Here is a 23,241-nt window from a genome sequence, read left to right on the forward strand (position 1 = left end):
ACAGGCCCAAAGCTCCCTCCCTGGTAAAAAAAAAAAAAAAAAAAAAAAAAAATCATAGTGAGAGAGAGAGGAGTTGTGCCTCATCTTTCTCTCCCCACACTGAGCACCAGGACTGGCATATAATAGGTATCTAATAAAATTTTCATTGAATGAGTTAGGAAGGTGTCAGAAATGGCAGCTGCAAAAGAGAAGCAGGGCCAGGAAGTGAGAGACACAGAATGCTGCATCAGACTAGGGGCTCCAGATGTCTGCAGGAGCGGGCGGTGACGGAGGCCTTACACATTTTAGAGCAGTCATGTTTGTGTTCATTTGGAAAGGGTAACTGCAATGAGATGCAAAGGCTCACCAAGCGGTTGGCAGAAAGGGTAGATTGTCAGAACTAGGACAGCAATGAGACTTAAATGATCCAAGAAAAGACGAGGGTTATTTGGATTTAAATTTAATTCAAGAAAGCATTTTCAAAGTCAGAATACAGTTAAATTACTATGAAGGGAAACTGAAGACAATTCATTATACTAGGTTATGAATCTACAGAGGTAAAGTAACCCTTTAACGATGACCTTTTGGATGGGAATCTACTTTCTACTACTTCAACCTGGAAATATCACAGAAAGCATTCACTAAAGGAATTACTGTGGTTAAAATTACCACAGGTGCTGCGTGTGGCGGCACATGCCTATGATCCAGGCTGAAGCAGGAGGACTGCAAGTTCAAGGTCAGCCCAAGTAACTTAGTGAGACCCTGTCTCAAAATAAAGAATAAAGAGGTAGTGGCTTACCACAGAGCACATAAAGCATGAGGCCCTAGGTTCAGTCGCCGGCCACACACACACCCTAACGTGGACATGAAATTCCTTCATGAGCTGAAGAGTAGTAGCCCTATGGAGGGACTGGAGTGATCTGACAGCTACCAGAGGCTAACACTTTCTATCACTTCAAGGAAGGCAAAGTTAAGTTCTACCTCATATTCACTGTAGTAATGAGACAGAAAATGAAACAGTGAAAAGTGTAACGAGGGCCAGGGATTTAGTTCAGGGGTTCCGCCACCTGCCTCGCAAGCGCAAGGACCCAAGTTCGATCCCTGGTACCAAAAAACAAAAAAAGACTGCAAGTGAAAAGATTCTCTGAGATTATCCCTTTTAAATGAGAACCAAGACCTGTCATGTAAAGGTACAAGAGCCCAACGATGAATGTAACTGCACTGTATCCCTAAAATGGACCAATAAACTCAATGAGGAAAAGAAAAGTGTATCGAGTGCCCATCTCAGGGCACATACCTACAAACATTTGGCTAATAATAGTCATATTGTAAAATTTATCAGACAATTCTGTATTTGAAACTGTTCAGTACAAGAAAGCTATGTGTTAACACTGATAGATTCCATCAGTCTCTGCACAGTGCTCACGGACAGTTATTTCTCACTTCTGCACACGAATGCGCCCACACTGGGAAGCGCTGTAGTATGACTTGTAATCATTCAGAATGGGTAGTATTCTTGGGGCGAATGACAGGTAGAGGGACAGATGGGTCCCTGGTAGATAAACAGAGCATCATCATAGCTGTCTAAATGGTCTCTGTGGTCTTATGCACACTAAGCTTCTTACAGAATATTTGTAAGTATGGTTGTCTATATGTGTATTACTTTCATTTTTGTTTGTTTGTTTGTTTATTTTACTCTATCACAGGCTGCTCAGAGACTGTGGAATGCTAATCCAAACCTTTTTTTGTTTTGTTTTTATTTGAGACGGGTCTCACTATGTAGTTGAGACTGACCTGGAACTCACTATGTAGCCCAGGCTGGTCTGGAACTCACAGCGATCCTCCTGCCTCAGCCTCCTGAGTGCTGGGATTACAGGCGTGCGCCTCCACGCCTGGCCATCCAAACCCTTTTTGAACAATGTTTAGTGAACACTACACACACCCACCTACAAAGTACATACCCAAATGCCACGTATTTCCTATCCAGGTAGGGAGTTGCTTGTAGTGTAATATAGAATTGTGAGCCGTTGCTGTGACAGCCTTTGTTGACCATTCCAAGAACTCCTCTTTTATTATGAGGAATTGAAAAGTTTTCATCTGGAAGAGACATTAATCAGTAGATCGATAAAACATTTTTATCTCGGTTGATTTTAACAGTGAGGAAGAAACAGGACACTTCAGTAATAATCTCAATCGATATTAATACACTACAAATTGCAAATGCACTAATTTTTCATATTACTTGCATACATTCACAGGGACTGTGAAAAGACATGCTGTAAAATCTTACAACTATTTCAGCAGCTGGTTCTAGTTTATCTTTACCATAGCTAAGAAAATACTGTTAAAAGTACATACTTGGCTTACCAATAAATGTCAGAGAAGCTCACTGCTGTTGGCAGCAGAATCTTTATTCAAACTACCAATGTGACCATTAAAAACACCTCTTCTTGGGTTGGGGATTTAGTTCAGTGGTGTGATGCCTGCCTCGAAAGTGCAAGTTCAATCCCCGTACCAACAGAACCAAACCAAACAAAAAACCCACTCCTTCTGACTCTTGAAAATATGCCAACAATTTTTTTAAAATAAAGGCAATTTTAAGAAAAACTTCCCGAGAGGTCTTTGCTAGGTCTGCCCCTTGCCTAGTAGCATCTTCCACTTAACTCTGACAATCCTGTTTATGGGGAACCACTGGTTTACATCATTTCCTCCCTTGTGGGACAGCAGGAACTTCGACCCTGGTAGCTTTTTCTCCAAGCCTCCTAACTCACCAACTTCCTCAGGTGTGGCCCTACACATTGACAATGATGAAAATCATTTATGGTTATTGCTACAGTCTTCAATAAATTTTCCTCTCAAACCTCATGTGGACTGACCAAGATTTTGTGGCAAGCAACAGTTTTCTTTTAGTGTAAAGTTAACAAGTAAGAAGAACTGTACAGTGGTGATCAAGCTACCATTTTCCAGAAATATCATTTCCAGTTTTGCCCCTATGTGCTGATGCACAGAAAGAAATGATGGGTTAGAAATTCAGCAAGATGGGTTGGGGATTTAGCTCAGTGGTGCTGCCACCTGCCTCTCAAGGACATGGTCCTGCGTTCGATCCCCGTACCAAAAAACAAATAAATAAACAAACAAACAAATAAATAAATTCAGGAAGAGTTTTTATTCAGCAACTTTATAAAGTTAAGAGAATAACTGAGAAATATGAATACTGTTTTTAAGATTTTATTAAACTGCACTTGCTGACTGTTCCTATCATTTTTGAGTTTCAAAACAAAGCAAACTGAACAGTGAAGCCAAACAAAAATTTTAAGCTGAACAAAGGCCTTTGAAATCCTATAAAATGCAATTAAGGCATTTTTTACATCAATGAGTTTATATAATTACATCAGTGCTCTATAGCCATCTTAGTGGAATACAGAAAAAAATCCCTTTATGGAACATAAATCTGCCCAATGCAAAAATTCAAAGAGTTTTTGAAAAATAGTATTTATCACTATTAGATAATATGATTGATTTTTCTTAAATTCTATAAGGAACAGGAAAGAAAATTTATACCAGTATAACATTTTTACCAAAAAATGTGTGATTTTTGGAAGAACTTTAAAAGTAGTTGTAATATCTATCATAAAAAAAAATGCTACTTGTATGAAAGTCCATATATAAAATAGATTTTTGTTTGTTGTTTTTTTGGCGATACTGGCAATTGCATTCTGGGCTTCTGCACTGAATTGTATCCTCAGCCACATTTTATGATATACTTTGAGAAGGGGTCTCACTAAGTCACTATGTTACTCAGGCTGGGCTCACAATTTCAATCTTTTAGCCTCAGCCTCCCAGCATGCTGAGATTATAGGCATGTGACACTACACTTGGCTAAAATGATATTTTTATTTTTGTTTATTGGTTTTTTTTTTTTTTTTTGGTGCCGGGGATTGAACTCGGATCCTTGTGCTTGCAAGGCAGGCTACCAAACCACTGAGCTAAATCTCCAGCCCATTCTTTTGTTTTGTTTTGTTTTGTTTTTGGTACCGAGAATCCAACTCGGGTCCTTGCGCTTGCAAGGCAGGCCACCGAACCACTGAGCTAAATCCCCGGCCCATGATATTTTTAAAAAAGGGATACAGTCCATTCACTACCTGAAGATACCTCTTCTTCAGGACCCTAGCGGAACTCCTTAGAGGACAATTTGAAAACCACTGAAATAGCCGCGCGTGGTGGTGCAGGTCTGTAGTCCCAGCACTCAAGAGGCTGAGGCAAGAGAACTGCCCCGAGTTCGAGGTCAGCCTGGGCTACACTGAGAGACCCTGTCTCAAAAAATAAAAACAAAAACAAAAAACCCCACACTGATAAAAAGGAAACAAAGGATGTGTGTTTTTTACAGTGTAGGTAGTTTTTGATCAAGAATTTCAAATATACAATGTGAAAGAAAAAGTGTGAGAAACTAAATGATTCTATCACCAGCCATGAAGCAAAGAACCCTAATGTGGTTCTAAGGACATGAAGCCACGCTGTTTCCACATGGGCAGCAACAGCAGGGCAGAGTGTGGGCCACAACCAGGCCTTCAGTCGGTCACTTTGAGGGAGCTGATGACGTCATGTGTAAGAGGCGGCACGCCCCTCAGTCCCAGTTCTGGGGAGCTGCCAGGGGAGGATCACGTGAACCCATGAGTTCAAGTCCAAACGGGGCAACACAGCAAGAAAATAAAAGATGATGCAAATTAAATAAATAAATAAAATAAAATCATGTATGAAACAATCCTACTCTAGCTAGCTTTACAGGAGAGAGCTCAATGTTCTCTTGTTTTGTCTGACTCGTTTTCTGATCTGCTCACTTCTCTATAATTCTTCATTTTACCAACTCCTCTTCTTGCCTCCCACCTCTTTACAGTTCTTTCCAAGCTCCCGGGAAGGTCTAAACTTCAATAGCCATACTTTATTTATTTATTTTAGTTTTTTGAGACAGGGTCTCACTATGAAGTTGAGACTGACCTGGAACTCACTATGTAGCCTAGGCTGGTCTCAAACTCATAGAGATCCTCCTGCCTCAGCCTTCCGAGTGCTGGGATTACACGGGTGCGCCACCATGCCCGGCCAGCCATACATTTTTTTAAAAAAAATTATTGATATACAGTTCCCTGGCTTTTATCCTATAAAAATAGCCAACTGTTGGTGTATTCCATTTATCACTTCAACACTAAATTAAGTTGCTTTTCATTTTATAACGACAAAAAAAGGACCCTGTGGCATCCACAGCATTGTTGAGGGGTCCGAGTCTCCTTAGATTCATCTGAATAGGTGTAGCCCAAGTAGAGGGGCTTTTTACTCTCTGTCTGGCGAGGACTGAACTGCTATGACAGAAAGGCCTGACTCAAGCCTGTTCTCCCCGAATACTTCTGCCAGAGACAGCATAAGTGGGAACTGCCAGACATAACCCAACAGGTGAAATGTGCTTGAGCAGAAAGAGAAGCTATTTATTTATGGCCTTAAAAGTTTTGATTCACAATAAAGCAAAACAGCTTCTCTTCAAGTTAAAATAAATGAATCAGTTTATATAATGACCTAATATATTATTTAGTTCATTCCTTTTAATTCACTGATATAAGCTTAATTAGAAGGAGCTTAATGGTCACGGTTATCCAGCCCTAAATTTTATTTTATTGGTGTTTCTGTTTTGTTTTGTTTGAGACAAGGTCTCACTCTGCAGTTCTGGCTGCTCTTGAATTGACTGCATAGCCCAGGCTCGCCTCGAACTCGCAACCACCCTCCTGCCCTAGCCTCCCAAGTGCTGGGATTACAGGTGTGCACCACCACGCTGGTTTATAAACCCTAAATTTTAATCCAAGCCCCTTTCTCACTCAAAATAGCAATTCTATAGGCTTTTACAGAATCATGCACATGATTCCTTACACAAGAATATCATCATCCAACTGTATATCCTTTAGCACTAGAGTTTGGCCTTTCCTATTTTAAAAGACACGCCAGGCTGGGGTATAGGAGGAGCCTTGTAGGGATGGAAGTACCCTGTTTTGTTTTGTTTTGTTTTGTTTTTTGTGGTACCAAGGACTGAACTCCGGCCCTTCTGCTTGTAAGGCAGGCAGCAGAACCACTGAGCCAAATCCCTGGCCCAGGCTGGGTATAGTTCAGTGGCCACACACTTGCCCAGCATGCACAAGGCCCTGGCTTCGATCCCTTCCATCAAGTGGGTGTTCTACCCCTCGGGTGAATTATTTCCACAGAAGCCGCAGAATATCTACTGTCATTGTTCGCATAAAATTAGTAGATATTAATCTAGCTAATGGCTATACCTATGATTTCACCATGGGCAGCAAAACATATGTTAGTTTTACGGCTTCCTTTTCATTCATTATGGGAATACCTTTATAAAGAGTTGTTTGTCATCTATAATTTGGGATGGTTCACATAGGAAAGAAAGGATAAATGTTTGATTCTTTCCCTATATAAGACAATGAATTGTTTTCCTATCATTACACCAAAGACAGCCAATTAGGCTTTACTTTATAATATTATTATGAACTCATGGATTTAAAATGTTGATTGGGCTCTGATCAATTTAAATTCCTATTCCTTTTGAAGCTCAATTAATCCATGTTCTGGTTTGACTCAGGGTGCCTTGCCCCCATCATTTTAAACTTCTGCTTTTACTAATATTTAACCCCAATACCATCTTACTGGAATTGCGAAAAATCCCCTCCTCTTAAATTTGAATAATCAACTAATATAGGACAGGCAAAATGTAAAGATACATACCTTCAAATATTGGTCCATAAATAGACTCTCCATCATTTCCTTTTCCAGCTACTATATCTGAGAAATAATAAACAAACAGGATTCTGAGGCCAAAAAAGGTGAGAGTACCATAACCATGGGGGGAAAATGCTTTAAATTATGATTCCACTTTACCCCAATGACGATCGTAAGTCACCTACTGATTTAATATCTATACTGTGAAAATATTACCGTAACAGCTTCAGCTGTATTTTGTAAATCAGTTTTACTTTCATGATTCCACTTTGTCCTCATAATAACTCTTAGAGGTAGCTTCAATTCTAGTGCAAACTTTTGAAATACTGAAGCATTAAATTATCACTGTGAGGCCAGGGGTTTAGGTCTGTGGTTCCGCTGCCTGCTTCGCAAGAACAAGGTCCCAAGTTGGATCCCCAGTACCAAAAAAGAAAAAATTATCACTGTGGCCACCTTTTTTTTTTTTTTTTTTTTTTTTTTTGTACTGGGGATCAAACTCAGGATGTGGTCACAGTTTAAGGTAAGTGTTCACATAGATTCTGCTTACTGTGTAAGTTATTCTATGGGCTATCTTGCTTTTCAGAAAAAACAGATAAAATTGAGAGAATGAAACAGGAAGTCTAAGTTCTTTTAATTTGTTTTAAGACAGGGTTTCCCTATATAGCTCTGGTGGGCCTTGAATTCACTGTATAACCCAGGGTGGGCACAAATCCGAGATCCTCCAGCTTCAGCTTCTAAAGTATTGATATTTTAAGCATGTACCACCACACCCAGTAGTTATTAAGTTCTGTTTACAACATGAATAAAAATAGGTGCTCTAAAAAGAATTCACGTTCAAATTTTCATTGTATATCCTTTCAAATAATCTCAGGCCAGGACTTAACTCAGTGGTGCCTCTGCCTGTTTCTCGAGGCACAAGGACCCGAGTTCAATTCCCAGTACAAAAAAAGAAAGAAAAGAAAAAGCCACCAGATCTTTGATTCATAGATTCTTTGTATTTTAGTTTCATTTCCATTGATGTCTGCTATGATCTTTATGATTTCCCTCCTTGTACTGTCTGGGTTTGGACTGTTCTAGTTTCTCGAGATTATTTGTTTGAGCTCATGCTTTACTTCTAATGTGAGCCTTCACAGTAATACATTCCCCTCTTAGGACTGCTTTCATTGTGTCCCACAGATTCTGATTTGTTCCACTGGCGTCATCCTTTGATTCTAGGTATTGTTTAATGTCTTCGCTGATTTCTTCTGTGATCCATTGAACATTCAGGAATGTATTATTTAACGTTTGTAAGTTTTTTGTGGTTTTAATTTCTAGCTTTAATTTAGTATGCTGTGACCTGATAGTATACTTAGGATGATTTTGATTCTTTTGTGTTTATATAAGCAGAATTTATGAACTAGCATGTGGTCTATTTTGGAAAAGTCATGTGCTGCTGAGAATGTAAACCCTGTTGTAGTAGAGGAGAACAGTCTGTTGATATCCGTTGAATTCATTTGCTCAGGGCTGGGGATTTAACTTAGCTGTTCCACCATCTACTTCACAAGCGAAAGGTCCCAAGTCGGATCCCTGGTACCAAAACAAAATATTTGTTTGTTCAAAGATGTGATTCAACTCTATTTCTTTTGTTAATTCTTTGTTTGGTTATTTGTGAAAGTTGGGTATTGAGGTGACCCATTATGATTGTGCTGGTATTTATTTGATTTATGTCCACCCATGTTTGTTTAATGAAGTTAGGTGCCCCGAAATTCAGTGCAAATACATTTACAATGGTTACCTCTTCCTGCTGAATTGTTCCCTTAAATAATACATAGTGACCCTCTTTTCCTCTTCAAATCACTTTTAGCTGGAAGTTTACTTTATCTTAGAGCAACACTGCTACTCCTTGCTTTCACTGTCCTGGTGAATGGAATACTGTTACATATCCTTTGGTTTTTCATTTATGAATTTCTTTTTGGATTAGATATATTTCTTTAATGCAACAGACTCTCAAGATTTGCTTTTTGATCCAGTCTGCCAATTTATGTATTTTAATTGGAAGGTTGAAACTATTTACATTGAGAATTATCACTGAAAGGTACTGACTCATTCCCATCATTATGTTCTTTTTCTGTTGTTGGCTCCTTTGTTCCCTTTTTGTTTAACTGCTTGACTTGCTTGATGTATTCATTCCATCTGACTTGTTGGTTTTGCTGGCTTTGCCTAGAATATTCTGGAATATTCTAGAAGTCTAGAATTTTCTTTGGAGTGTTAGTTTGGTATTCATGTATCTCTTAACCTGTTCTTTGCTGTGTTATTTCTCCATCAATTTTGAAAGATAGTCTGGATTGGAAGTTGTTTCAGGGCTTAAAACACTTCACTTTAAGCTCTCCTGGCCTTTAAACTTTATGTTGAGAAGTTTGGTGCATCCTAATGGGTTTTTGCTTTTTTCTGACAGCTTTTAAGTTTCTGTATTTTTGTTGGACATTTGGGATTTTAATATGATGTGTTGTAAGAAGCTTCTTTTTTTCATCAGTTATTTAGCTTCTGTAAGCTCCATTTACCTGTAGGTTGAATTCCTTCCTCATACTTGGTAAGTGTTCTGCTATTCCTGTAAATGGATTTTTTTATTCCATGTGTGCTGCCTTCTAATTTCTAGCTACAATTAGCCTTAGGTTAGTCTTCTTAGACTTCTTTACATTTAGTAGTGTTGAATAAATTTTTTCTTGCTTTCCTATCATTTTTAAAGTTTCTCTGAGCAATCCATCCTGTATTATTACCACGTTGTCCTCACCTTCTGAAATCCTATCCTCACACTGGATATCTCTGCCTTTTATGAATTATATGGATTTTTTTGCTTCGGGGATTTGTTTGGAACATTTTCATGGTATTGTTTACCACTTCAACATATTCAACTTATTTATTTATTTATTTATTTATTTATTTATTTATTTATTTATTTATTTATTGGTACTGGGGATTGAACTCGGATCCTTGCACTTACAAGGCAGTTGGGGGAACTGCTGAGCTAAATCCCCAGCTGCTATTTATTTCTTTTTTTTGGTACCAGGGATCGAACTTGGGACCTTGCGCTTTCAAGGCAGGTGGTGGAAACACTGAGCTAAATCCCCTGGCCCCCACACATTCAATTTGATTGGTTTGCACCCTGTGACCTTGCTGTCACTCCGTAGGAGGCCATCTTTAGATCCCCTTTCAAAATTGAAAGAATGTACACTTCCTTTTCAACTATCTCTTATTTATTCATCAATGATTTCAACAAATGTTTATTAAACAATTGCTATACGCCAGACACTGTTCTAGAACATGGTATGCAACACTGAAAAAAAAAAAAAATCTCTACCCTCATGAAATTTACATTCCAGTGAAGAGAAAAAGACGACAAACAAGTATCTTATAATACTAGGTCCATGTAAGAGCATATCTTATAAATAATACAGCAGCAATTCCAAAGGTGAAAAGTGGTATAAAGAGAAATTAAGCAGGAAAAAAGGGATAAGAGAGTAGCAAGGGACAGGTGAGGAGAGAAACGTGGACAGGAAAGTAGCAGTTTTAACAGTCTGGTGAGTCCTTGCCGAGATTCACTTTTGGCAAAAATCAGACAGATGAGTGGATACCTCCTAAAGGACAAAAGACCTCAAGGCCCATATATGCTTGATGTGCTTCAGGAAGAACAAGGAACAATCTCATCTTCCAAATTACCCTTGACAATGCTGCCTGTCTGAAAATGTTTCAAAATCAGTGTGCATTACTATTAGGAAATTTTACCTCAAAGAAACAAACAAACAAATAATATGACCTACTTTTTCCAAGCATTGCTCTGGGAGAATTTAACCAAAACTGAAGCAGAAAACAATGTAGCAGCTAAGATCTTAGCTCTGGAATCATCACTGGACTCAATTACAGCCTCTGAGCAGGTGTGGTGCAGCCTGCCTTGTAATCCCAGCCGTTTTGTAATCCCAGTTGTTTTGTAATCCCAGTTGAGTTAGGAGGATCGCCAGGAGTTTGAGGCCAGCCTGGGCTACATAGTGAAAGACCCTGTCTCAAAAGACAAAGCAAACAAAACAACAACAAAAAGAGAAGCCTCTGACAATGGCCCCTTGGGGGGCTGTTATAAACTAACAAAAAATTGAAAAATGTTCGTCAGTGGGTAATTAAATTGTTTTATCATGGGACGGGGATTTAGCTCAGTGGTTCTGGCATTGAAAGCTCAAAGACCCAAGTTCGATCCCTGGTACCACAAAAAAAAAAACAAACAAAAAAAAACATTGGTTTAGCAATGTTATAAAAAAGCTAGAAAGATTACAAAAAAAATTTTTTTGTTTTGTTTTTTGTTTTTTGAGACAGGGTCTCACTATGTGGTTGAGACTGACCTGGATCTCACTATGTACCCCAGGCTGGTCTCGAACTCACAGCAATCCTCCTGCCTCAGCCTCCCCAGTGCTGGGATTACAGGCATGAGCCACCATGCCTGGCTAGATTACAAAAATATTGAATGTTTATTGACACAGAAAAATAAATAACCACATATTAATGGAAAAACAATGAGGTTAGTTAACACTATTGTGAGCAGATCTCATTTTGGAAAGACTAAGGGAAAAACAGCTGCTTCCTGTAGGAGAGGCCTGGAATGCGTCTACCTTTTCTCCCTCATCAGCCTCAGAATGTTCCAGATCATTTTAAAAAATTAAATATCAATTTAAGTTTCTGCATACATCATCAGGTTGAAGCAACTCTACCACACTAAGCCAATTATTTTTAAATTGCTGCCTGACTGCTCCCTATGGAATATATCCCAGCAGCCCTAGAGCATTTCATTTTGTACTGTTAATCAGGCACCTTGTGTGCAGAGCCGCCCAATGACGGATCTGAAGAGAAAGCAAAAATGAAGACCCAAATCCTTCAGATAACGCTTTTCATTAGTAATATGTAACAGATAACGCTTTTCATTAGTAATAATGTAACATCTGTGGTAAGATGTTTTTCCATTTCTTCTTTTTTCAAATTCCCATAGAAGCACTGTATTTCCAGATACGTTTATGTATTTAGTTGAGCATTTAAAATTACTTTCTGAAAAAAAATTTTCTTTTTGATTTTAAAAAAGTCACTCTACTCTCCTGTCAATTTTTAATTTAGAATGCTCCTGATAACCTAACTTAAATGTATTTATATTTAGTCATTTCTTTGCAGTATTGGGATTGGATCTAGGGCATAGAGCTACATCCCCAGCTCATTTTTTATTTTGAGTCGGGGTCTAACTTAAGTTGCAAAATTGCCCAGGCTGGGCTCACATTTTTTATTCCTTCTGCCTCAGCTTCTCAGAGTGCTGGGATTACAGGATTGCACCACTATGCCTGGCTAAATTTATTTACTTTAATAATTAGAGATTTTTAAAAAATGAATACAAATAAACCAGGCATACTGGCACACATTTATAATCTCAAGTATTCAGAAAGCTGAGCAGGAGGACTGTAAGGACCTAGGATTAGAAGAAAGAATATAAGTATCTTAATTATCATCTGGCTATATGAAACATTCTGTATATTAAGAATTTATCTATATGTCAATATTCATTTTATAAAGGTAGATAAATGAAATTTTTGACATTCTGATTTGAGATTGCAATGAAGTTTATTATTTATTTATTTATTTACTTTGGCTTTTTGAGACAGGGTCTCACTATGTAGTTGAGACTGATCTGGAACTCACTATGTAGCCCAGGCTGGTCTTGAACTCATAGTGATCCTCCTGCCTCAGCCTTCTGAGTGCTGGGATTACAGGCGTGCGCCACCATGCCTGGCAGTGCAATAAAGTTTATTTAAAATTTTAAACTCACCTCCTCCTTGTATCCAACCATTCTGTACTACTCGATGAAAAATTGACCCTTTATAATGTAGCCTTATGCCTCTCTCGGAAAACCCTGCTTTTCCTGTACACAAGGTCTGAAAATTTTTACATGTTTTGGGACATGTATCACAGTACAGCTACAAAATAAAGATGAAAGGTTTCAAAGATTAAATTGTAATATTTTAACAGTTACAGATGACTCCTACTTATTAAAAGAAAAACAGCATCAAAATCCTCTTACCTCAAAAATCAATCTTCCAATTGGAAAAAAATTGACACCAATGTCCAAGAACACAAAATCATGCTATTAAAATTAGGAAAAGATAATGTGGGTCAGTATCTCACAAGAAAGTTTTAGAACTTCTAAGAAAATTTTAGAAGTGACCAAAAATATGACAGATATTCTGTTTTTGGCGATAAGATTTGAACAGAATTACCAATGAATAATGTCATAGCAAAATTAAACAAATGATTTAAATTAATTTATTTTACCAAGCCTTTACAACCTACATGACATCAAGAATTTCTTTTTCAGTATATATATTTTTAAATCCTTCGGTGGTAAAGCTTTGAAGAATGTTAATTTACCATGCAGGAGTGAGATCACTCAATGTAGAAAGGAACACTGGTCACTTCCTCTTGGGGAGATAGACTGGGAATTGTCTACTTCTCTTTTCTTTCCTGAAAAGACTCACTGTGAGTGCCACGGCTTTGGTTACCACGTATGCTGGATTTTTAGAGACAGCACAGATTAGTCAGCCAGAGGCAGGCCACAACCTCTCTTGGTGGGAAAATAAGGCCACGACAGCTCTATGAAGTACAACAGCAGGAGCAGCGAAGAGAAGGATGCTGTGCTTTTAGCACACTTTCAATAATGCCCTCACGTTCACAGATACACCCAGGTCTTGTTTCCACTCGCTGTCCTTCCTGGCAGAGATAACCGCTTTAAACCCTCACCTAGATCTACAAAGAGGCATCCAAAATGAAAACACTAGTTTTTACCACACTGACACTCAGTTAGGGGCCAGAGCACATCTCACAGAACTCACTTCAAGTCCTGGGCATCATTCCCACATGCCGAAATGCCACTCTTTAAAAAAGTTTTTTTATTTTTTGAGACAGGGTCTCACTATGTAGTTGAGACTGCCCTGGAACTCACTGTGCAGCCCAGGCTGGTCTGGAACTCACACCGATCCTCCTGCCTCAGCCTCCTGAGTGCTGGGATTACAGACATGCGCCACCACGCCCGGCCCAAAATTTCAGTGTGCTTTTTTGGTTTGTTTTTGTTTTTTTGGTGGTGGTGGGGTCGAACTTGGGTCCTTGCACTTACAAGGTAGGCAGCAGAACCACTGAGCTAAATCCCCAGGCCCCAAAATGCTACCTTACTTAATGAGCTTCATAACTTGCCCTGCCCTCTTCCTTAAGAGACTGGGAAACACTGCTGGGCTGGTGGCGCACTCCTGTAATCCCAGCACTTGGGAGGCTGATGCAGGAGCATCACTGTGAGTTTGAGACCAGCCTGGGCTGCACAGTGAGTTCCAGTGCAGTCTTAATTACATAGTGAGACCCTGTCTCAAAAAACCAAAAAAAACAAACAAAAAAAGAGTCTGGGAAACATAAACAGTCAGACTTTAAATGTATCGTATGATTATTTTATATTATTCTAACCCTTCTTTAAGCCAAAAGATTAAGGTGGTATTTGTAATCTGGCATCCAGTAAGGAAGTATTGCATCCGTACTAGTTACATTTAATCCGTTTGGGCCTTTTAGCTTCTGTACTACAAATTTATAAAAGGAAACCATTATAACTGAGCAAGAGGAGGCATGCTATAGTAAATCTCACAGGCACAGGAAGAAAAGGGGGCTGTGTTGAAGTTGTGGTTGACTGAGGACACAAGTAAGTCCATTCGGGCATGACGGACTTGACCTGTGCATCATTAGACTATTGTTACGGAGCTATCCAGAGCACAGTCCTGAAAGTGCTGATGAAGACAGATCAAGTGAATGCGCCACAAGGTTACATCACAGTCACTCGAGGCCAAACACACAACCACCCTCAGCCAGCAGATAGTCCTAGCCTCCAAGCGAACAAGTCCTGGGTTGGACTTGGCAAGCAAAGTCCATCTCAGGCTTTTCTCTGGAGTCCAGGTCCTGAGTCCTTACTGCCATTGATGAATTCAAGCTTCTGTTAATTCTCACCCATGCCACTAAAGCAGCTTAGCAAGAGGCCACCCTGCTACCAGCCTGCTTTGGCACAGTCCTAAATTCTTTTCCCAAAAACAATAAAGAGGATAATATCAGATTCTTTCTGAAAGGCTCTGTTGGTTTGATTTTCTTCTGGATAAAATCTAACTCTTTGGCTCAGAATGAACAGTAAATCAGAATCTGGTTTCAGCCTTTCTCTAGGATCTTTTGTAGTTTTTTCCTCCCTTCTTAACATTTGAATACTCTTCCTTTTGGGATATCCCATAGGGACCTGCCAGCCCCGTTCTCTAGGACCTAAAGGGGCCAGGTTCTCCTTTTCCTCCCCTGCGACAGCCAGGTTGCAGGATATGACGCAGGCTTGCCGGAAGGTGTTCCTGCCCAGGCCCTTGGAGATTTGGGGGTGCAGAGATACAAGGAGAACTGAAAAGTTCATCTCACTGTGGCACAGTGGACCTTGGGCCAGCAGCACATCCTGCCACACATGCCTGTGGCCTGACTCTGGCCATGTTTTCCCACTGTCTGGCCTCCCTTGGTTTCCACCTGTTTTCTAAAGCTGGCTCTCTAGGTTTCCTGTCAATTGTGAGACAGCCAATATCATTTCAATACACATCTTTTCTCCTTCAGTAATGTTGTCACCAAGAATCCTGGGCTGATTTCTCTCTTCCTCTCTCTCTCTCTCTCTCTCTCTCGGTACCAGGGATTGAAATCAGGACTTTGTGCTTGTAAAACAGGCACAATGCCACTGAGATAAATCTCCAGCCCTGATTTTACAGTTCATTTCCTGCTAATTCTGGCCTCCTTGCTGACCCCTGACACTCCCAGAATATACTATGTACTTTTAGACTCCTGTCCCTTTGTGAATCAACTATGAACAGTAAATTCTTCTCCACTCTCAAGAGTTTCTAGCATTTTCAAAATGCACTGTTTATTCAAACAAGCATTCACAGAGCACCCACTATGTTTCATTTGTTTCTTGTCTTTGCTCAGATCCCAGAACTGGCTCATTCTAATGGACACAGGGCACCATGGTACAGAACAGCTTTTAGCAGGTGACAGCTGTTGCCACAAGGTTTCTGAGCAACCTACCAAATACTTTTTGCTTTTGTTGTTGTTGTTGTTGCTGTTTTCAGACGGGGTCTCACTATGTAGTTTAGACTGACCTGGAACTCACTATGTAGCCCAGGCTGGTCTCGAACTCACAGTGATCCTCCTGTCTCAGCCTCCCGAGTGCTGGGATTGAAGTCATGCGCCACCACGCCGGCTCTACCAAATACTTTTACTTCAATTGCCATACTGAGCTAGGGACTGTCTCAGAATCTGGTCTCAGTCTTTCTTCAGGGTCTTTTCTAGTTTTCTCTCTACTTCTTACCATCGCACACTTCCTAGACCTCCTGTTTCTTACTATCCTCTGCCACTGAAAATTCCCATAACATGTCCCAGCCTGCTTTCACCATCTATATGACATGCTTTTTTTCTTTTTTATTGCTTTTCTTGGTACTTTTTAAGTATACAATACAGTTACACTCATCATTGGGATCTTGTACCTTTACATGAAATGACATGCTTTAAAATGTCCCCTTTCTTCCCAAACTTTCTCTCTCTCCTGCATTAGCACTCAGGTGTTAGAGAATATTGATTTAAAATTGTCACACTACAGATTAATGAACACTGGGCTCTACCTGCTGCGGAGGAATGTCTTTATATATTTTTTGTTTTATTTTGTGTTAACATGGAATCTCACTATGTTGCCGAGGTTGGCCTTGAACTCCTGGGCTAAAGCAATCCTCTTGCCCCAGCCTCCTGAGTAGCTGGGGTTCCTGATGCACACCAAGGAGTCTTTATATTTTAAAATGAATGATTCATACACACCAATCTCTAAAGGGGAATAGACATATTTGAACAGGATGTTCTCCCTGTGCAGCCTGCCTGGTCAGAGACAGTTGCTTTATACAATGCCCACCAAACCTTACTGTGCTGTAGTCTGAGGACTTACGACCTAATCTCTTACCTTTTCTTTCCCTTTTATTAGGGTATAGAAAATTAATACTGAATCAGTAGAAATGATCAAAGTTTCCACTATTATTTTTCAAAATCAATGTAACTTGCCTTGGTGTCTCTTAAGAATTGAGTGGAATAATCCAAAGTGAGTGCCTCATACAGGGCAGCAGGCTTCACATCCACGAGATCCCACGCCTTCTGCGCCCATCTCTGCAGGTCAAGTGCATCCCCCAGGAGTTGGTCATTGAGGAAACACATCACGTGGGAAGAATATTCCCAGATTTCACCTTTGAGCTCCTACAAAGGAAAAAGGACCAAACAAACAAACAAAACCAAAACCACAACAACAAAAAAAATGGTAAAAATTAAAAACAATTTGTTAAGCCCATAAATCAGAGCTTGGGATCAACTCTAGATCTGAATTTGTCAACTCTAGGGCTGAATTATTTTAAAAAAAAATTTTTTTAACCACCTTTCAGAATTCTGCTGTCAAAGAAAATTTAAGACTGTTTTAGAGAATGTATCATCACTGAAATACCAGAATGATATAAAAAGCAATCTCTAAAAAGTTATAATCATAGAAGATATATGGTAATCTGACAATAAAAATCACTCTGTGCATAGCATACTTGTTGTAGTCACTTGCAAAGAAAACACAGTTCCTGTCTTTATTTATGAAACATATTTTACTGCACGTGTACTTTGAAGGGTCAGGGATTCTGGCTAAGAGATGGTTTTCACTGTAAAAAATTGAGAAGATTTTTTCTACATATGTGTGCTTGTGGGGTCATATTTAGGGCATCTCCCCAAGGGCCAGCAGAGATTTCCAGAATGGTCAGGGGCAATGAGGATAAAAACCCATCTTTCACATTTTAAGCCCCCTCAAAAATGATGCTATTATTTTCATCTACACAATGCTACACTTGATCTTAACCAAAAGGCCGAGAAGCGATCATCCATGCAATGCTGATGGCTACCTCCTAAATCCCATTGCATGGGCATGGAGCAAGGTCCCCTCTGAGACTTGGTTTATTAACTAGCAAACCATGAACAACTGGTACAGCCCTTCTCAGACCTCAGCAGGTAATCAGAACCACAAATTCCTGTGCCCTCCAGACTTCCAACCATGGGACGGGGCCCAAGAATATGCATTTCTAACAACCTCTCAGGACATGGGGATGCTGCTGGCCTGGAGACCACACTTGGAGAAATACCAGCGAGGGGTACAGTCTGCATTCAATTTATGACTTCATCCGTTCCCAGCTCCTCTCCCATTTAATATCCTGTTGCTGGCTTTCTGTGCCTTTCTCAAAACCTTGTTTTGAGAATAAACTTGTTCGTACTTCATCATAAACCACCGATACATCCTAATGTATCAATACTCCATGCAGTCAACTTTATCAGTGTGATATTTCACAAAACCCAAACATAAAAAGGGGAAAAAAATCTAATTGTGGACACTTTAGTCAGCCTGACGAGAGAACCGGGAAGAGACATTATATTGAAGCTTGTCTCTGACTCTTCTATACATAAGGAGAACCCTCCTACTTCAAGAAAACAGGCTGGATCAAATGATTTCTAGGGCCTTCCATCACTGAGACCTATGAGGCTGTCTCTTTTGGAAGGGATAGAAAGTTCTTCCTAACTAGCCTAAAACCCTTCCTATAGAGTGGCATTATTTATATTCTGCAGAGGCACAAGGCCAGCCAGATCTAAGGAATGAATTCACCGAGACACAAGACACGAGAGCTGACGATACAGGACCGAAAAAACTGGCCTGAAAAGGTTAAGGTGACAAATGGCCAGAGGGTGAAGAGAGAAATGAAAGAAAGATAAAGAATGAAGGGTAGACGGCAAGAAGTAACAATGATTAATTAGAAGGTCTCATGCAGGATCCCTGAAAGGCAGGACAAAGAGTGCTCAAGACACCTCCAGGTAGCCCAGGCTTGTAGGCAGGAAAGTGGGGAGGATGGAATCCACAGCGGTCTTTAAGAGGACAGCGGGGATATGCCAAGAGGAGCCACTGCAATCCACAGACTGTGAGGTCACAATTTCTGTAGTCAGAGAACGCAAGACTAATAGGCAGTTATCATAAGCTTCATAACAACAAATTTAAAATGTAGTTTTATGTTAGGTTAACCAATTGTCCCAGTTTGGCTAGGACCGTCCTAGTTTTAGCAATTAGAATAGTGACTGGCATAAAATAAGCACCACATATACGCGTTTTCTAGGCTTCTTTTTAAATTCCAATGGAAATATTTTATGGCTTTGAAAGTACGAAACTTAGCAAATAGTATTCATGACTCAGTCTTACCCTGTTCATGTGACAGAGTGAAGTGGTTTCATAAAGCAACACCATATATATGTTACCTAATCACAGGGGCACAACACGTCCTTGTGCAACCAACACTGAGGAATAGAAACCGTTCTGACCAGGGAAGTGGAACTGTCATCATCCACTGGGGAGATGAGGTAGGGTAGAGAAGTGAGGACTAAGACTGGACCAGGAAAGACAAGCAGATGTACCACTTTCTGCCCTTCGCAGCATGAGCGATCACGGGGCTAGGATGCCACTTTACTTCCTCTTAGCACACGCTCCAGGCAGCAGTACCATCGAATCGGAGTGGTGCTCAGCAACAAACCTATCTACCGTCCCTGGACATGCTGTGCTAGCGCTAGTTCTGGGGTTTCCCAAAGGCACTGTTAGAGGGGAGGAACTGGGAGCAGGGACAACTGGGACAGGCTGCACTGCAGCAACTGCGTGACTGTCATCAGAGCTCCTCGGGGAAACAGCCCACACAAACCCCTAGTGACCCCTGGGCTCTACACCACCCACACTTCCCAGAGTGAAGGCCAGGTCGCAGTCACCAGCCAGGGTGTCACAGGAAGCGCAAGTGACAGGCAGGGAGAGAGGGGTAACCTCAGCACGGGTGGACAACCACAGAGAGTGTAAAACTGAACCATTATCTTACGCTTTCCAAGGGAAAATTCTGTAAACATTTTGCAGTTTAAAATAAAATCACCCCAGGGCCGGGGATTTAGCTCAGTGGTTCTGCCGCCTGCCTTGCAAGTGCAAGGATCTGAGATCGATGCTCAGTACCAAATAAAATAAAATAACTAAATAAATAAAATTAGCCTGGTCAAATAACTGGCATAACTTAGGAAGTGTGATTGAGCCACACCCTACACCTACTACCAGTCACGCGATCCTTCTAGTCTTCTGGAACTTCACGAGATAAAGTGAAGCCATGCGCCTGACACGAATCCTCTCCCCTGAGCTCAAGCTGCCGTCCTCCAACTGACAGTAATCGAGGGTGGGATGGGACTGGGGGTGTAGCTCAGTGGGGAGAGTGGGAGAGAGGCCCGAGATGAAGCTGAGGGAGACGGAGAGGCTACGCATAGACAAAAAATTCAGGGAGAACACTGCTTGTTGTCAGTTTCCCCCACACCCCCAAAATTCCTTTACCCTTTTTTTCTCCTGTAGATATTGATCCCAGGCAAATTCTTGAAGAGGGATTATGATAGAGTCTTCAAATTTTGATGGATAAGTACTCTTCAGACTCTAGGTTTCAAAATAAAATAATTAGTTTGGTGTAAATTCTCTCTCTCTTTTTTTTGTTTTTTTGAGACAGGCTCTCACTATGTAGTTGAGACTGACCTGGAACTCACTATGTAGCCCAGGCTGGTCTCAGAACTCACAGCAATCCTCTTGCCTCAGCCTCCAGAGTGCTGGGATTATAGATGTGCACCACCACACCCAGCCCAGTAAATTCTCTTTTAAAGTCCAAAACATTTTCTCAACTTTCACAGGATCTCCAGGCAGCTTTATGCGGTACATACCCAGGCCACACAGTCTAAGATATCACCTGCCTGCCCCTAGAGACCTCTCCAGGTCACGCTGTGGGACACGCCTGGCTTTGGTTTATTTGTCTCTAAGATCCTGAGGGTAAGGACTGCCTTCCTCTTCCTGTAGTCCACTTGCCACTGAGTATTGTGGACCAGTCACACATAGCAATTTAAACAAATAAGTTTTTGTCAACAGTTTTGTGATCTATCTGCTATGTTCTTTTGGACTTGCTTTTCTCTAAATTAAATCCCTGCTAGCAAATATATAAGGAGAATGAACAAAAGGATATTATAGTTATACTCCTTAGGAAGAAGAAAAGTAAATACTAAGTTTAAGTTTAGAGTTAAAGTTTGGTACTGATTGTTTTGGTTGAACATACATTGTTTCATTTGAATTAGAGAAAATTCTTATTTGTTAGAAATCCCTGCCCCCCAAAAAAAACAAACCCAAAAAACACCAAGTTTGTTTAAGGACTTTAAATTTCAGTTTGCTTCCCTTGAAAAAGGAAAAGAAGGCAGCTGAAACAGTAACAACTAGACCTGAGTTTTCTGAGTGAATATGAGAAAATAACAGGCTAACAGGGAAAGGTTGGCTACTCCACCTGGTACCTTGTATGCCAAGAAGGGGCTTGGGAGGCCCTGTCTGACACAGCACTGGCCCAGCACACTTCATCAGAAGTAAGCCTTTTGAGGGCTGGGGATTTGGCTCAGTGGCACCTGTGCCTGCCTTGCAAACGCAAGATCCTGAGATCTAGCCCCAGTCCAAAAAAAAAAAAGGCAGCCTTTTGAGAACAAGCAAGCCAGGATGTGAAGAATATGCTTTAGATGAGGAGTAGCAGAAGGTGAAAGCAATCAGTCCATTTCTTTTTTCTTTCTTTCTTTTTTTTTTTTTTGGTACAGGGGATCAAAGTTGGATCCTTGCGCTTGCAAAGTAGGTAGGTAGCAAAATCACTGAGCTAAATCCCTGGCCCAGGCCCATTTCCTTCTTAGATCACTATACCCCACAAACATGGTGTGCACTGTTTCTCCAGTTCCTGTGTGCTCAGTTTCATGCAACTCTTCGAGATCGCTATTTCTTTTTTCTTTCTTTTTTTTTCTGCAGTACTGGGGATCAAACTCAGGACCTTGTGCTCGCGTGGCAGGTGTGGTGCCACTGAGCTAAATCCTGATGGCTGCTATTTTCTGAGGAACTATCTGGAAAAACTAATATTCCTAGCAGTTTTCAAATTAAGCACTGCCTGTTTTATCATAATTTACTATTTGTTCTGGAATGAACTACAGTACATCCAAATTAAAGTACATGTAATACTACTGTTTACAGATCTAAATCTTTGTCAGTGAATCAGGCATCTGGGATTGCTCACAAATGATCACGTTGGGAATATAATTTAAATACTCTAAAAGACAGAACAAACTGAGTTACATTGAGGTGCTTTCATATTAAAAAAGAGTAATAGGGTAAATATTATTAATATATTAGAAATACTGTTTTCTTGGCCTAGAGTCTTTTACAGCAGAGACTGGCAAACTGTGGCCAGTGATTTTGCCTGTTTTATAAGGCCAGAAAACCAAAATTAATTTCTAGGTTTTCTGTTTTGTTTTTGTGGTGTTGGGGATCAAGTTCAACGCCTTGTGCACGCTAGACAAATGTTCTACCACTAAGCTACAGTCGCAGACCTAATTTTTAGATTTTTATTAAATTGTTGAAAAAAATCAAAAGATTAATATTTCATGTTATGTGAAGAATATGTGCAAGTCAAAAGTTAGTGTCTAGGGCCAGGGATTTAGCTCAGTGGTTCTGCCACCTGCCTCGAAAGCTAAAGGACCCGAGTTCAATTCCAGTACTAAAAAAAAAAAAAAAAAAAAAGAATGTGGAGCCACGCGTGGTGATGAACGCCTGGGAGGCTGAGGCAGAATTCGAGGCCAGCCTGACCTACAAAGTGAATTTCAAGGCCCTTCTAAACTACATAGCGAGTAGTTCAAAAGACGTAACTTTAGAAAACCAAATAATAACAGTTATGATGATGGTGTTGATGATAACAAGGAATGAAACGTCTGGACACACAGTGATGGGAATTATCATTTTCCCCGGGATGGTTCTGAACGCTTCCTTCGCTCAGATCTCCCTTAATAGGGTGTGCCTTTCCAAGTCAAACCCTGTCCGGACCTGCTCCTGTTCCCACGGGCTCCTCGGCGCGATCCAGCAGAGCCAGCCTATTCCGCCCCTTCTTTCCTCAGAACAGCGACCCCTGCAGACAACAAGGAGCCAAGAACACGGTCCTAGCTGCCCTGGCTCGGGGGCTAGGAGGACACCACACTCGGTACTTTTCCGCCGTTACCTCAGCTGTGCTCTTAGCGATCTGAAAGCTGGAGCTTTTGAAGAGTCCCACCACCTTCACCTGCAGCGGACGCTCGGCCGCAGACGGAAAGTTGCATGCGGCAGGCTGGGGCTGGCGCTGCTCAGGGCCCGCCATGGATCGCTACGAGACTCCCCAGAGTACAAACACAGCGTGTTGCCACGGCAACTGCGCGGCCCAGCCCCCAGCGTCCCAGGGGCGGGGCGAGCGGCATGGGCGGGGGCTCTCCTCCCCTGTCGCCTGTTGC

At 40.8% G+C, this 23,241-nt stretch overlaps 1 protein-coding gene across 3 annotated transcripts in view; it reads right to left on the reverse strand.

The window, feature by feature from the left end:
- Ppil6 (peptidylprolyl isomerase like 6) overlaps window positions 1-23,201 on the reverse strand; it is a 28,324-nt gene extending 5,123 nt beyond the window's left edge. Inside the window, exons 1-8 of one of the 3 annotated variants that reach the window (XM_033763442.1) lie at window positions 22,977-23,201; window positions 20,258-20,353; window positions 16,900-17,088; window positions 12,830-12,892; window positions 12,578-12,725; window positions 6,754-6,810; window positions 4,822-4,897; window positions 1,941-2,078 (exon numbers count right to left, since the gene is read on the reverse strand). In XM_033763442.1, coding sequence (XP_033619333.1) covers window positions 1,941-2,078; window positions 4,822-4,897; window positions 6,754-6,810; window positions 12,578-12,725; window positions 12,830-12,892; window positions 16,900-17,088; window positions 20,258-20,353; window positions 22,977-23,111 — 902 coding nt within the window. In that variant the 5' untranslated portion in view covers window positions 23,112-23,201. The remainder of the gene's footprint in view (window positions 1-1,940; window positions 2,079-4,821; window positions 4,898-6,753; window positions 6,811-12,577; window positions 12,726-12,829; window positions 12,893-16,899; window positions 17,089-20,257; window positions 20,354-22,976) is intronic. The other 2 variants (XM_010635279.3, XM_010635280.3) reach the window with 2 other exon arrangements.
- Between the last annotated feature and the right edge of the window lie 40 nt (window positions 23,202-23,241).

Source organism: Fukomys damarensis, unplaced genomic scaffold (assembly GCF_012274545.1).
Source record: "Fukomys damarensis isolate Sample0158 unplaced genomic scaffold, DMR_v1.0_HiC HiC_scaffold_14, whole genome shotgun sequence".
Taxonomy (NCBI): Eukaryota; Metazoa; Chordata; class Mammalia; order Rodentia; family Bathyergidae; genus Fukomys; species Fukomys damarensis.